Source organism: Falco punctatus (assembly GCF_963210335.1).
Source record: "Falco punctatus genome assembly, chromosome: 4".
In the NCBI taxonomy this organism is placed as follows: domain Eukaryota; kingdom Metazoa; phylum Chordata; class Aves; order Falconiformes; family Falconidae; genus Falco; species Falco punctatus.
Window position 1 is genome coordinate 75,240,863 of NC_137583.1, and position 16,548 is coordinate 75,257,410.

Below are 16,548 nucleotides of genomic sequence, written 5' to 3' on the forward strand. Positions count from 1 at the left end.
TTTTCTCCATTGCTTAATGTATAAAAATATATTGGGTTTCCATCAAAATTAACTTTTAAAAAAAGAGAAGTATTGGAAAAGATGAACCTCTACAAAAATACAGCACTGGTTCAGACTTACAAGCTTACCTGAGAGAACTAAGGTGTTGACTCAAAACACACAAGCATTCACACATGCAGTGGGAAAAAGGCAGCCTTGGTAGATTGCAAGACAGGAAAGCAAAAGTAACAATGTGGGAGCTCACGTACTTATCAGTTTAGCAGTGATTAAGTACTTTATACAAAGAAGAGGGAAAATAATGTTGAACCATGCCAATGGATTTATCTGGGCATCTACAGTATATGCTGTGCTTTTTTCCTCCTTCATTTTGTTGTTGCCTTGCTAAGGTATCTTCATTTTCTCCCCTTTTGGCCTAAAATGGGTTGGTAAAAGCAGATCCTGCAAGATTATGAAAGAAAGGTAGTTATTTTCCAAGCAATATGGTTAGGAATGTTAGGATTATATGATTGCCATGTTCAACCTGGAAACCTAAAACATCTAAAGGTACATCAAAAGAACAGTCTATTACTGAGGAGGAAGGAAGCCAACAGATCTAGGACTGGTTAATAAGATGTAAAGCCAATCACCTCTATGATCCCTGTTCAGACTCATCCCAGACCACAATGACCAGAATTTGTCACTGTTTGATGATTCAGTGACCATGAGATCACATTGTGTGTCAATAGTTTTAATGGGAAGAGCAGGCGTTCAAGTGGTCAGGGATTTGAGCTTCCTTTCTCACAGAGGGATGATTCCCCAAAGTTGAAGGAAGTCCAAATCCAGGAAACTTTTAGTATTGTAATATCATTTGTATGCACACAGTGATTAAACAGAGAATGCAGCATGCACTTCCACACCCTCCCACGAGCACACCCAACATTTCTTACAGTGTTAAATGTAGAAATGTAGTGCCCTAACTACCTTTGACTCATGTTTTGTGAAAGTACCTACCACTGAAAGATGCAAAGAGTTTTGACAAGTAGAGACAGAAAACTAGAAATTACTGCATTGAGTTGTCTAAACAATCAAGGATGAGGATGGAACAGTGGTTCAGTTTAACGTTTGTACATGAACACCATATCCTACAGTTACCTTCTAAAGTTCTATGTGAGTACGTGGAAGAAAATCTGGGAGATGTTAATTGTCTTCTGCCCATTCCATGAGATCTTGAGAGCACACAGTCTACATACATGTCCCAGAAGTTCTGAGCTAGATCATTGAAGAGGTCATTGTGCTTGGGCTTAGGGGATTCCTTTAGGAACATCATGAAGTCCCAGAGAGCAATGACCGTATCCGCTACCTTGAGTTTCTTCATTTCCACCAACTCATGGGACGACACCTCCCAGCACTGATGGTCAATCTGACCCAGGCTTGGAGGAGTTTCTTTTTGGTAGTCTAGATTGGCATAAACCAAATTCAGTATCAATATACAGCCCAGCTGAAGATACCACCTTCGTTTCCATACAGATTCCATGCTTCAAGATACCTGAAAGAAAGTGTATAAAATTACAGTGATTCTGCCCATTATGTAGTTCATTCTCACATAACTTTGAAGGATACTCCAAGAGAAAATGTATGCATATATACAGAAAAACATTTCTTTCCAAACCATGGAAACGAATTAGTCAATGAACCTTAAGACCAGAGCTAGATCGGCACCTAGAAATTGTTAATGCTGTTTAGAACATGAAAACCTGAAGCAGAAAGTTTGAAGTGGCCGTAGCCTATGTCAGAACTGCTCGATCTCAAGGCTTCTTCCCTTAAACTCCTGTGCTTGGATCATCAGTAAAATCAGATTAATAGCAGATGCTTAAGGAATCCTAGTGATATGCTATTCTAAATGACTGCAAACAAGAAACAGAGTTATAAATAGGCAATCTTTCATGGAACAGTCCAACTCAGAAAGGTGGTAATGAAGGAACAGTAAACCAAACCATTCCACTGTATTGGGTGAGCGTAGGCAGGTTATGAACTCATTCAGTAGCTTTTGCAAGACCAGAAAAAGGCAGATTTCCTTCTGGCTTATGTTAGAAAATAAACTTTTGGCACAATTATTTCTGGCATATATGCAAGCCACAGAAACTATCTGGAGAACTGGAGTGGAAAAAAATAACAGAGGAAGTATAATGAGAACTTAAAATGTGACAGAATATGTAATCATTATTATACAAGGATTCCCTCTGGGAAAAGTGCAGTTTTCCTATGATGTATATTCCATACGCTCGAAGCAGGTTTAGATAGAACATCACTAGAACACCTGAAATTTTTTTATCAGTCCTTCCTATCAAGATAAAATACAGTGGAAAAGGAGAGGAAAGAGGAAAACAAAAAAAGGACAAGCGAGCACAGGAAGAAGTCTGAAGGAAAAAATGACAGTCAAGACTGTCAAATAGTACCCCTTATTTTGGTGTCCTGAATCAATTCTATGTCAAATAGTTGATACCATGGTCATTCCCACAGTTTCCAATCCAGAATGTAAAATACAATTACAAAATTATGCCAGGTTTTGTTCAGATACAAGACAACCTTTTGGGCAACTGTGCAGATTTTACTGGGAACTTGGCCAGAATTGCAAGTGTGCTCTCCCACTCAGAGGATCTTTGGATGCTGCAATATGAAAAGTTAGTCTATGTCTTCGAAGAGTTAACACACCGACGTCCTCCCTGCAACTCCTAGGGGTGCAATTAGAGAGGATAATCCACAGATAATACAACATATATGTGAACTGTCTATGAGAAGACAGAGTCGAGGTGACACCATGGAGTTCACAGTTGTATCAAGCTGGGTCAGGAGACAGGACAGCTTGAAACAGGCCTTTTAGCTGTGGCCACAGGGTTCTGGATTATTTTTGAATTTAAATATGCTATTACACTGCTACAGCCATCCGAGGTCCATAAACTCATGTACTCCTTTACCTCACCTTCAGGGCTCAAGGGAATGAGACAGACAGATACCCCCCGACATAAGTCCTTTCTAAAACTTCACCTGCTAGTTACATTTCAGCAGGATTACCTGCCTCAGCATCCTCAGAGTTTATGGGCATGCATTAAAGTTTCTCTTCCTTGGCTTGTTAGAAAACTGGCTCTGGGAAACAGGCAAGGATGGAAATGCTTCTCTTCTCACTCCCACTTCACCAGGCATCAGCATTTAAAGGACACACTAGCAATTCAGCCACCAAGAACAAAAGCGGCAGCCGGGAAGCCACCAACATTCTGAGCCGTTTTGATTTGATGTTTCATTCCAGCTAAGAACTAAAATGCTAAGGGCCCACTTGAACACCTCGGACAGGAGCAGAGACCACAACAAGCCTCACAGAGACTCTGAACTCATAATGTATGAGACATTATTAATAATAATAATGTAGAGACTTACTATTCAGTAAAAGACAGGCGAGTTTCACAAAGGCAGTAACTAACACGCCACGGTAGAAGTTATACTTACAGCGTTTCTGCCAGGAGGTGGAAAGCAGCAGCCTTGACACAACAGCAGTCAGCCACTTGGAGAAAAAGAAAGAAATTCATGAGAGGGCTGCAAGTGCTGGGCAGCTGCTGGACGCTCTGAGGGTGCCAGGATTACACCGCACAGGGACAGCTCTGCCACTGGCGAAGCAGCAGCAGCAGCAGCAGCGTGGACTCGGGGCAGTGGAAAGGCGGGGGGGCTGTGGCTGTGGCAGCCCCACCTCCTTCTGCAGCAGGCACCAGTGTCAGCCCAGCCTGGGCTGGGGTCCCACCTGCAGGCACTGCGCCTGTACGGCTGCCTGGCTGTGTTCGGTGAGGGGAGAGGCAGGGGGCTGTCAGAAGAACGGAAATACAGTGGATAGCAAATCTTTCTCCAAATCAGTAACACGAATGATCTCCTCATTTTATAAATCCAGGTTTCCATCAGCAATCCTGGCTGCCCACCAGAACAAGCGCCCATCAAAGACATTTCAAAATAATGGGAAACGGATGTACAGCCCAGAATTTATAGGCTTATTTATATAAGTGCATCCACTATTCCAGCTCCCTTTTTGCAGAAACTCCCCGACTTGAGATCTGTTTTACACTGTTTTTTAAGACCTCCTATAACTTGGTTGCCAGGGAGGTTTTTGATGCTATTTTACTTTTACTTGACAGCATCCCTTCCAGAGGCTGGTGACAGAGCCAGAATTCACATCCCACACCTTCCAGCCAGCAGCAGCCCAGCTGTGCCAGCTGTTAAAAACCTGTTTTCTGATGTTTTGTTCCTGGCCAGTTATCTTCTATGCCAAGAAACTAGGCTCACATTTAGAAGAGCTCTGTTTTCTGTGAGAGACAGAAGCTTATGAAGGAGCTTAATTAGATTTCTAATTCTTTCTTTCATATGAATTCTTACGATAAACCATTGTGATGCCTCATCAGAATTCTAAGATCAAAAATAGCTTTTGTCCAGCTGCTGTAGATTTTCCACCTGTCTGTATGTTCTGGGTTAACCAAGCCAAACCCAGTACAGTATACAAAATAACTTCTATATCCTGCTAGTAAAATGAGGGTAAAACCACCATTTTAATTGACAAGAGTGTCAGGGAACCCAGAGCATTAGAATTTGTAAAAGGCCATTGATGGAAGATGATCTCCTAGTGCAAAGTCTCATCCTAAGGACAAACTTCTTTCCATAAATTTGCAGTTCTGCTTCTCCCTCAGTCCTCACAGCTCCACACCCAGTGAGCTGGATTTTTGGACCCTGAGGTGTCTGTTGTGCCTAATCCAGGACAGGTTGCCCAAAACTGAATTATATAAGGGTAAGGATTATTACAGCTATTTTGTCTTGCATAATTAAAGCTTAGATTTCTCAACATGTACATTCAAATCACCTCTTAGATCACCAAGGAAAATTGATTGGGTCATATTCTAAAATGCGGATTATTTTTGAGAGCTCCTCATACATTGCATACATGCTTTTTAAACTCTCCAGGGAGACTTCCTCTATCAAGGAAGGTCATCAGTCTTTCACCTTCAAAGGCACTAGAGCATATTCAAAGTCTGCCAAAGTAAAACCCTCAGCAACCAACATCATTAAACTCAAAGCATTTTTGCAAATACACTAAAATTCTGTGCTTCTTTCCAATGTGCTGGGGTTTGATGTCATTATAACTCCATATGTATCTGCCTCTCTTTACATCACAAATTCCTACAGCTGGGATATGCAACAATAACAGTTATGAAAAATGGCAATGCCATCGAGCATGCCTCAGTTTCAGGATTCCTGTGCCCACCTCTGCACTGAAGGGCTGGATTTGAAATACTGAAGTTCTCTGCTTCATTGGTGTCTCAGTACAGCTCATCACTGTGCAAGGCAACGCCGCAGATGGGAGTGACACAACTCACTCGTGTAAGACAGAAGCAGCAACAGGTTTATTGGTATAACACAGTGATTTAACCAAGCCTGATAGTAAATGCAACAGTGGTTTAACAAGATTCGATGGCAAGGAACGCTTCATTATTTACTGCACAGAGGGCAGAGTCAGACAAAACTGTCAGGGAGACCCCCCGACTGAGCCATGAGGTGCAGAAAGGACCCCCTGACGTTCCGAACTCCTCCTCAGAGGGGAGATTGGATCCAGACTTGGTTTCAGACTCGGTCAGCAGTTTATATCTAAAGGACTATACGTGCGCAATCAATCTCTTATACCACTTAGCTAAGATTTCAAAGTTTAGCTCTTAAATCACCTATTAAGTCACCTATTAATGCTATTAATCACTACCGAGAATCTGTTTCGGCGAGGAGTCTCGGCCTCGAGGAGTATCTTGAGAGGTGTCCCTGCTCCAGGGGAGGTCCTGCCGTGCAGCCCGCTGCCATGCAGGAGAGCCCCACAGGCCCTGGGCTGTCCGTTATTTATGGAGTGGGTAACTGACTCAGTCACATCTGCATACTGAATACAGGAGTCAGTTTCTTTCACACTTGGCTTGAGTTGGACCTCGACCAGCACTGTTAGGTGGGCACCTCAAATTAGCCCTTGGTTATCATGCTGTTATCTGCTCCCCCCGCATCGCAACCAGACACATCCATTCTGACCCCCCAGGTGGTTATCACTTGAGCATTGCCACAGAAACAAAGGTCAGGATGGGGGGGAGCACACCGCCACACAGAAGAAGAGTTCATAACCTGAGAACTACTTCACAAGGGATGTCCCAGCCCTTTTCATATTGCATATAATGGAAGGAAGTTGTTTTACTTCCTCCTTACCTACCAAGGACTGGAAACTGCTCTCGTCAGAAGAAAAGGGCTGGGAGTTCCTGTGGCCCAGTGCCAGTGGTACCACAGTGGTACTTAAGAACAAGTGCTCCAAATGTCATTTCTGTGACAGCCTCACAGAAATTATTACTTTGTAAAGGCTGTTGGAAGGTTTACAGCAAATGTCAGGTATCTGAGGCACTGGCACAACTTGGGCTCCCCCACAGCTTCACTCCTTCTATTTAAAGAAAAGACATAAAATTTCAAAAGACTACGGATCAAAGTATAATTAAAATGCTGCATCTGTCACACAGTAGAAAATCACATCACTCTGCAGCACTGTGTCCATGTAGAAATCAAACTCCACTGAACCTATACACAAAACCAGCAGCTCTCTCCAAGGCTGCATGTATAGTTTGACATCAGTAACTCTCCTGTACAAGATGTTGCCTGGAGGAACAGTCTGCTCTACAGCAGGAGAGGGCTGATGTAATTAAATAGCAGCTGCTCCTTTCTTGAATTCAAGTGTCACTCAGCAGCTCAGGACTATAATTTGAACTTTATTTTTCTGTATGGTACATTATCATATATGAAAAACGATGTACCCAGAATAATGATGTCTGAAGCACCCCAGCATGTAAAACTGATAACAGTCCTGGTTCCAGAGAACCTCCTCTCTGAAGGCAGGCATGCATAGCTGATGAGAACACAGGACAAATATGTAGTAAAATTGGGTCTGTTAGGGTTTCACAACATGCTTTGGTGGAGCACAACATGACAGGAACAGCCTGTCCTTTCAAGTGGAAATGTAATAATTTCTGCTATGAAGACAATACATACAGTACTTAAAGGCAAATACAACAACATTCAGAATAACTAGCTATCTTCTGGAAGCCTTTTCAGCTAAGCAAGTAAACACCATTTCAAAATCTTGTTTCAGAAAAATATGCCATGTTTGAACCTACACAGCTATATAGAAGAAAGCATCCAGAAAACTGGAATATAGTTACCTTATCTCTGAACTCTTTGTATCATTGAAAGGAACTAAAGCTGTATTAAATGTAATTACTCCTTGAAATTCTAAAGCAGCATTCATAACCAAGGAGATTAAAGTGTTAGGAAAGCTGTACGAGGAACCTACCTTTAAGAAAGCTCCTTCTTATCATTTATCAAAATAGCTTTCAGTAAGTTTTCAAGTGAATAAAAGCTTTTCCTCTTTTAGTTTGCTTTATGCACTATCAAATGTATTGGCATGATCAATCTCACAGTGAAACAGTCAAAATTTCAAAGACATTTAAAGGCGTGTAAAGGAGTGGGTAGTTGCACATCTGCTTGGCCACTGCAACAATTCCTTCTTGTCCGTTAATTCCCACTTAAAATATCTAGGTGTAGTAGCACAGGATACTGGTGCACATGGTGATTTCGTTCTACTCCAACAGCCACTGACTGAAACCCTCAATCCTTTTTCTTCATCCTACAGATTTATTTTTACCACGCTACTCTTGCTTTTCCTAATCTAATTAATAAATTAACCATTTTTAATCTTAAAATTAAGTATTCCCAGAGTACAATCACAGAAATCAAAGTGCTAAGGAACCTATCTTTCTTAGGAAAATACTTTCAATTAAATTATTATTTAATTTAAAATAAATTTAACAAATAAATTTAACAAATAAACAAACAAATAAAAAATTATTTTTAAAGTGACATCTCATCAACAATCTTCTCTTAGGAATCTATTCAGGTGAAAACTGTTCTGAAGGCTCTTTCATATTTCACTTTCCTTTATGCTATTAGGCATCTTTGTCAGTCAAGCACTAAGGGATCATCACCTATGGGACAATGCCACCCAGAAGGAGGAACCCATTAATTTAAATTGACAGAGATCAAAATTATTGACAACTAATAACCCTGCAGGATGTTCCATGAAGTTTGTAGGACAGAAGCACCATGAAGACAGACACTGATCATGCTTACTAGGTAAGCATTGTTATTATGATTTCTGTTTCAGGACAGGTAAGGTCAAGGAAACTCAACCTGTGACCAGCTTCATAAAATCTAAAAAGTACCTGAAAGCTACATAAAAGCTTGGGTTGCAGGTGAAAGCCCTTTAAAACCAGAGACCTTGTCCATGTACTTGGGAAAGCAGGGTTTTTTTTCAGCTAGTACCTAAATATAAATGGAATTTAGGGGAAAACTGTGTTGTGCTCTCCATTTTGCAGAGGTTCAGGAAGAATTCAAAAGATGCAGTATATACCACATGTAAACCACAAACTCCGGCACAGCTGTTTCACACAGTGAGTTTTATGACATGGGATTAAGGACAAAAGCGGCTATTTCTGTGATTTTGCGTTTTTCAATTGATAACCAAACTTAGGCAAAATAAAATGTTTCCCTCAAAATTCTTCCAACATCAATAGTTTTTCTACAGCATGAGTTTTGAACCGTTGTACTTCTGCTTATTCTTTTTATTATTGCAGTTGAGGTGCCTCCATCTAGTGGCACTTTATTGTACTGAAGAGTATATCCTTGGCATTGGTTAAATCTCTAAAAAAATTTTTTAAACAAAACTGTAGAAGTAACAAATCAAATTTTTAGAACATCTGGACCTTGGATATGTTGGTGTAGTTAGTTCTTTCAGCTACAAAGGCCTTTATGCCAGCTTCCCAGCATTGCTATGAACCATTGTGTGCATGTTTAGAAAGTCAAGGAAATAAAATGTACTTGTATTTAATTATTTCAACTCCGCTTTAAAATAAAGCTATGTTGCTAAAATATTTCAGCTTAATTTAAAAATATTTCCATCGTAATTAGCTCTTCTCTAGACTAAGACAACCAGCACATAAAGTACAAATTTAAAAAAACCCTGCTGCTGGGTGCTTTAAAATTGTAGACAGAGATTTTATGGCTGCTGCTTCTTAGAGTTGATGACAGCACACTACCTAGTGATTTATATCATGAGAGAAAAGAAACAGAGTTGTAGAACCATGATTTGATGTAGCAGTACCCTTGTGATTTTCAAGCAATCATATACAAGTATGTGAATTACACAATAAGAACAGAAAGAGCAGGAACTGAAACATTATTTAGTATGAAACTCAGCGTATGCATTGGCTACATATAAATCAGTTTGGAAAGCTTTAAAATGTTATCAGCCTTCTGTATGGCTGAGTTATAGATACCTCTGTGACTACACATCTGCACACTCTTACGTAAACAGGATTCAACTGAAAAAACAAATTGAGTCACCCTCTGCATCACTGATCAGCTGCGTCTGAAGCAAAGGAATAAGAGCATCATGTTCTACAGCCCTGTTACTTTGGTTCAAGTATGGCACACCCGCTAGTGACTGAATTGCCAACGCAAAACAAAATGAAAAGCTGATAAGAATCAGTGCTGACCTGGAAAAACAGAGAGTCTCTTCAGGCGACCAGATTTATTTTTGAAGCAAAGTAAACAAACCTAAATATCCTCAAACTTCAGAGTTTTAAATGGTTCAGTTTCAGTAATTTTTAGCATCTTATATGTGTGATCATGTACTTACTGGTATAAAAGGTTCCAGAGAATGCACAATGGCACATTTCAAATGAAATGTTGCTCATTTCCCTGCTGGTACGAGTTGCTGGCAGGGGCTTGCTCAGTGCTGAAATAAATCTAGTATTGTGTCAACAGATTTAACACCTTCAACTCAAGCATACATAGGAGACTAGTTTTTCTGTCTTTCTCTTTTTCGAGGTTGAGTTTGGACTGATTACTTGAGTTGAATTAACATTAGTAGTTCTAGCATCTCTGAACCAGTCTACACATTAGCCTGTTGTTGGACCGGACCTCTTGCTGTGTGTTAAGGAAGTTCAGCACACTGAATATAAGGCTTCGATAAGTCAACAAGCTACAGACCCAGCTGCTCTCAGTCACAACAATTCAACAGTACTACATTCAAACTGTTTGCACCACAAAAGCAGAACAAAGCACGAAAACAGGAGGTAATTTGGCCTATACTTGTATCGGTATCCAAGGAGAGCTCAGGGCCTATGACTTGATCCTTTAAGAACTTTGCTGATAACCTCCTTGCCATCTGCAACTTCCCTGCACTTTTTTTGTCTCACTTACAAGTTCTTTTGCTCATCACCTTTTTTCTATTCTTTTCTATCTAATGCCAACATCGTATGCTTTACTGAAGTCACGGTAGCACAACCTAACTTTTGCATATATAAAGATTTCTGAATCTTGTCTACTATTCAGATTGGACTGACAAGTCCTTCCCACATTATGAACCATAAATCTGGACAAAATGTTCTGCTGTTTGTATATGAATTGGCATGGTAACACAGAACAGAAAGGTCCACCTGAATGATAGGGCCTAGTTCCCTGCCACTATGGAAAGCTCTGTTGTATAATTGTCTCACAAATTTATCAAGCCCCATGTTAAAAGCAGGTATATTTTTGCTCCCACTAATTCCACAGCAAAGCTGGTTCAAAATTTGATCGTTGTAATGACTAGAAACATTCTTCTAATCGTCAGATATATTAATGACTAGTACATATCTGTTTGTACTTGTGTCAACATTGCCCTGCAAATTTAATGGTTTAAATCCTTCATGTTTACTTGCCTGATATATTTATAGACAGCACTCGTATCTCCTCTGTTTTTGTTTTATTGAGGTAAACAAGCTTAGCCATCCTAAAAACTGTTTGTACGAAAGGCTCTCAAGCTCCCTGGTGATGCACCTAACCTCCCTCTTTCCCTTCAACCTTAGCTCAGCTGTAGAACAATTAACCAGAAGCTTTCATAGTACCCCAAGTGAGATTTAATCAGGGCCCTAAAAAATGACATTAATACCTCCCCACTTCAAACGAAATACACCTCCTGAGATGCTCTCTGTACTTACACAGATTCCTAAGTATTTATCTTTACCAAACTTCATCAGAATGCTCTTACTTTTTGTAGTAGATCTGATAAAATTGTATCAAATAAGATAACCCTAAAGCCAACACTTTAAGCCTGACATCTTCCTTTTCAACCTTATTTGTGGCCATCTCACTTTATGACATCTATCATCCTAACCCCCACATTCTCATTCCTTCCTGGGTGACACCAAATCAAAGGTTTATCAATAGGGTATTAATACAGAAAATCTGAGCTTTTCCAAAGCTTTGCATGAGATTGAGATGAGGCTTTGGGGTCTATGGTTAGCTAGTATTGCAATTAAGTTACAGCGGTCAGGAAATAACACAAGACAAAATAGCAAGCAGCAAAAAGCTTTACCATCGGTCAAACTCTACTAACCATGCTGTTTTGCCATCCTTCAGAGGCCAGACCACACTCCTCTTTGACTCTGTTTCGTATGGGTTTTTCTCTCACACTCCTCAGAGCTATTTAACCACTTTGCTGTAGGATCATAGCTGCACATGGTCAAAGCAAGGCCACAGCTGCATATTATCAACGTCAATCAACCCACTGTCTTCGTTCCCCTGCAAGCTAGGTCACTTCTTTTTCAAAGATAAGCAATTACAGTCCAAGTTCAGCCCACCTAACTTCAAAGACTTGACAGAGAGAGACAGGGATCCACAGGGAGCCATTCATGATGTGGCTTGTCTTCTGGAGAGACCTCTTGCCACCGAGTACAGAAAGAGTCTCAGTCAACAAGCCCCTCAGCAAGGACCCCTCAGTTAAATGCCTCAAGTACAAGGCCAGACCCATGTTTGCTATTTTCCAGTCATAACATTCTTAACAGATCTGTTCAAAACACTCGCTGGTAGATTTTACACACCAGCTATTTCAGAACTGCAGATGTAGTCCCCACGATCTGAAAGAATGACATGGAGTTTTGCAGGGTTTGCTGCTCTAACAATTTCTGCTCTGCCATTCACGTGATCCATCTTGCATCTCTCCACGTGGTGAAACTGCTTTGTCACTGAGGAAGGGGATACTTTGAATCCGAAGGATTGTAGACTCACTAGATAACAGTCACATCTTCTCCTGTTCTCCCATCTGTATCACTGAAAAATCTCATGCTCTAAAAATTCTGTAACAGCATGATACAAGCATGTCCAGTTGGTAGAAATTAAAAGTATTTTTAGCTGAAACAGAATATATAGTTGATTGGTAAAAATAACATGGAACAGTGGAAAAAATGGGTTAGTAATAGCAGAGTGAAAAGCTTTTGAACCTACTTTTTCTGTACATGTAGGTGGAAAGAAAAGGTTCATAAAGGGGACTAAGGCCTTCTAAAAATATTACTAAAAAATCCCATGGAATATGACACTTCAGACACACACACAAAAAAACATTTCATACGGTGGTATCTTGTAAAATTGTATTCAATTGAAGTACGCTACTATTTTATTCATTCATGAAGACCATCAGAAGGCATCAGGAATAATCGTTCTGAATGACAGCCACTCTTCTTCTGTACCTTCTTCTGAGCAGCCCAGTTGCAAAGTAAACAGTTTGCTTTTGTAAGTCAGAGAGAAGTGTGGGTCAACTGAAAAGCACGGGATTAGGAATTTGGATTTTTTATTCATTCTTCCCTGACTACTTATAAAAATAATTATTTTCCTAATTTATGTCTAAAATTTTAGCACATTGAAGGTTCCTTTGCCCTAATTAACCAACGACTACATAGAACTATATATAGGTAGGTCTTTTAAATGTAGGTTTGCCCTAACTTTTACAGTGTACAAAATAAAGCAAAATTACAGCAAACATTAAGACCAAACAATAATATGCAGAAGAATCAAAACATGTAACTATTATTTTGCAAATGTTTGTAAATCCAGTTTCCAAATCTTGTGTCCTAGGCCATGAAGCAACTATGACCAACCAACCAACAAAACCAAATTTACATTCTTAAAATGGCACTGGACAACACTCACATGTTGTGATACACCCTGGATACTGCTTACATGTTCCGTGGGGCCATTTAGCATGTATATGGCACACCACTGTTTTCTAAATTGTTTTAATTATCTAACAGATAAAATCCATTGTTGAACATATTTCTAGTATTAAATTACTCTAAATGGTAATGATTCTTCTCAAGTAGCTAAGTGCAACTGGCAATGTATGAGCTTGTGGAAAGGCTGTCAGGACCAGAAGTGTAGTTATTTTTCATGAGGATTTGTGCTTTTAAAAATCCCCACAGAAAATACGCTCAAAATGTCTGGAAACTAGTTACCTACAAAATAAAGAATTGTGAAAGAACTAACGTGAGGGCATTTCTTCCCCAGTTTTACCCTTCTGACCTTACTAACGTTGTGATTTACAAAATAATTTCTCATCTGTGACCATTTTACAAGACGCACAGCGCTGTAAGCCTTACCAAAGCCATGTACTTTCAACACGGCGTTCCTTAGCCTTACAATTAGCATCGTTTAGAAGTCAGGTCCCGGTTCCTTGAGGGACTGCACGTTCGCAATGTGACCGGCAAGCCTTACGGGGCCCAACCGCCCGCGCAAAGCCAACAGGTCACTCGTGGGCACTCAGCTCCCGGGGAGAGCGCGCTGCTGGAGACCGCGCATCGTGGATTCATGGAACCGTTTAGGCTAGCACAGGCCTGGCGGCTCCGGCAGCTGGGGCCCGGCTCCCCGCCGCTGCCCCCGGGCCACCGTCGCCCCGACGGGCCCTACAGCGCGGGGCGGCCGGGAATGCGCGGAGGGCGGGCGGGGCGGGAGCGGGGCCCGCAGGTGGGCGCGAGCCGGGCCCGGCCCTTGCCGCGCCCACGGCCCCGCCCCGCCCCGGCACGGCCCCGCCCCGCCCCGCCCCGCCCCGCCCGGGCACAGCCCACGGCCCCGCCCCGCCAGGGCACGGCCGCGGGCGGGAAGGGCCGCGCGTGCGCGCCTGCGCGGGACAGGGCCCCGCCGGGCCTCTCACGGCGGCGGGCGCTGAGGGCGGAGCGGGGTCGACTGTTCGCTGCACGCCGCGCTGCCGCAGCCCGTAGCCAGGCGGGCCCGGGCGCTCTCACCGCCCGCCTGCCCTCCTGCCCCGTAGTTTCCGTACAGATCCCTCGGGCCCGGGCCCGCCCGCGCCGCGCCTCAGGGTCCGTCCCTCCCGCCGCCGCTGCAGGCCAGGCCCGAGCGTGAGGCGGCGGCCGCCGCCATGGTGCGGTGCGGGGGGGCGGTGCTGCGGAAGGTCAGTGCGGGCGGCGCGGGGAGCGGGACGGGCCCCGCGTTAGAGCAGGCCTGCGCGGGCAGGGCTCGGGCGGCGCAAGGGCTAGCGGGGACACGCGGTCCCGGTGCCGGCCTCCCCGGGGCGGGCTGGTGGGTGGCCCCGCGGTCACGTCCCCGGCCGGTGCCCGCTTCCCTTCCCTCGGGCGCACCCGCGGCCCCCGGCGGCTTGCGGGCACAGCGCTGCCCGCGCTCCCCAGGCGCCGCTCCGTGAAGCGGCCCCGCAGGAGGCGGCGGGCGCCGCGGCCGTGGCGTGCTGTGCCCGGGGGCGCCGGGCCCCAAGCGGCCGTGCCTCGCCCGCTCCCCGCCGGCGGCTCCGCCGGGCCTCAGGGGTCGCAGCCGGGGGGAACGTGCCAGGCGTTTGGCTCATTAGGAGCGGGTTGGGAGGGTTGCATGTCCGTTTTCTGAACTTTGGTTATTGCCATCAGAGTTCTCTCGGAGCAGTGATGCACACGTTTCTACAAAACGAAATGTAAACAAAATGTAATACTGATATGAAACCGTTGTTTTGTTAGTTTGGCAACTTCATAGACAACTTACGGGTCTATGTGAGAGGAGGAACTGGTGGAATGGGTTATCCACGTCTAGGCGGGGAAGGAGGAAGAGGCGGTGATGTCTGGCTTGTCGCCCGAGAAAGAACTACCTTAAAAAGCATTAGGGACAGGTATCCCCAGAAGCGATTTATAGCAGGAGCAGGAGCCAACAGCAGGTAAGAATCTGATGGAAGTTGTTGTGTATGTCTTTTCCAGAAAGCAAAGTGTCATCTTAAGTTACTAAACCTGGTTTAATTTCTCCCAGTGTTCAAGCACTAAAAGGTGAAAAGGGAAAAGACTGTGAAGTTCATGTGCCTGTGGGAATTTCGGTTCTTTGTGATGATGGCAAGCAGATTGGTAAGAACTTTTCCTTTGCTTTAATGTACCTAGTAAATACTGTCCTATTTATTGATAGTATCTATCAGACATAATGCTGGGGTGTTCTAAGGTTATGCATCTTGCAAAATAAGCCTGTGTTTTCCTTTGTTTGAACAAAGAGTTGACAAAAAATACACTGTAGAAGCTGTTGGCAAGGCAAGGACCCCTTCCAGAAATTAGTAGTAGTTGGTTTGTATCGCTGTATGCAGCAGGAAGAAAATTGCCCTTGCAAACAAGTGTTGAAAGGCTGGAATCCATACTGATCCTTCACAGAATCACTGATGATCTTACAAGTTATGTGTCCATAACCTCGGGCAAGTGTCTGCAGCTTTACTGAATTATGATATTGCTTAAAAGATAAAGATCCTTGCTGAGGGTCAACATTTAAGGTTATCTAAAATACTTACCTGTTTTTTACTCTTCTTTCAAAAAAAGTGGTACTTGATAGTAACCAGGAAGATCTCTTTCAATACAGTGCTCTTGGACTAGCTTCCAGCGTTTCCTTTGCAGTTTCTCAGAGTTTTTCTTCTCATACTGCTCAGAGTTCAAACTAAATTCACAAATTACTCTGATTTGCCTATTTAATAAAATTGGATGTACGGCAAGAACTGTTTGTGGTGTAGGCATGTCAATGCCTAAAGGTACTCATTAATTACATACTCAAATGTTGCAGTTTTCTCTTTTTTTAACTGTTCTAACATTCTAACCCAAAGGGAGATAATATAGCCTGCATCTTAATGAAAAAATACAGATCATCTGAAGAGTTTGCTGTAGCCACATCTCTATTGATGCAGATTTTTTCCTTGCATTCTTGAATTCAAGTATTGGAGGCTTCAGAACTGCCATCTTGACCGTAGTATGCCTTCCTATACTTAGCACTGTTCTTGAAATGGCTAACTGTATGACAGAGGGGAATACGGGGTGTGATTGCTTTCATTTGTTTCCAAGGAAGGAAAAATACCATGACCCTGAGTGCACACCTTTTGCAAGGAAGCATACAGCAGATAAAGATTTAAGTGGAAAGTCACCAGCGAACTACAGCAGGGGATTATTTTTTCACTAGTGAATTTGTTTTCAGGAGAGCTTAATGCAGCAGGAGAGAGACTCCTAGCAGCTCGTGGAGGTCTTGGAGGCTCTTTGGCCACAAACTTCCTGCCTTGCAAAGGTCAGAGGCGAATGGTTCGTCTTGATTTGAAGCTTATAGCAGATGTTGGCTTAGTTGGGTAAGTATTGTAGCTTG

General features: G+C 42.9%; 1 protein-coding gene across 1 annotated transcript in view; it reads left to right on the forward strand.

Annotated features, from left to right (window-relative positions):
* Window positions 1-16,548, forward strand: part of CFAP69 (cilia and flagella associated protein 69) — a 63,204-nt gene that overhangs the window by 36,311 nt on the left and 10,345 nt on the right. Inside the window, exons 22-26 of the mRNA XM_080383217.1 lie at window positions 13,600-13,917; window positions 14,222-14,362; window positions 14,913-15,106; window positions 15,196-15,287; window positions 16,387-16,531. Coding sequence (XP_080239343.1) covers window positions 13,600-13,917; window positions 14,222-14,362; window positions 14,913-15,106; window positions 15,196-15,287; window positions 16,387-16,531 — 890 coding nt within the window. The remainder of the gene's footprint in view (window positions 1-13,599; window positions 13,918-14,221; window positions 14,363-14,912; window positions 15,107-15,195; window positions 15,288-16,386; window positions 16,532-16,548) is intronic.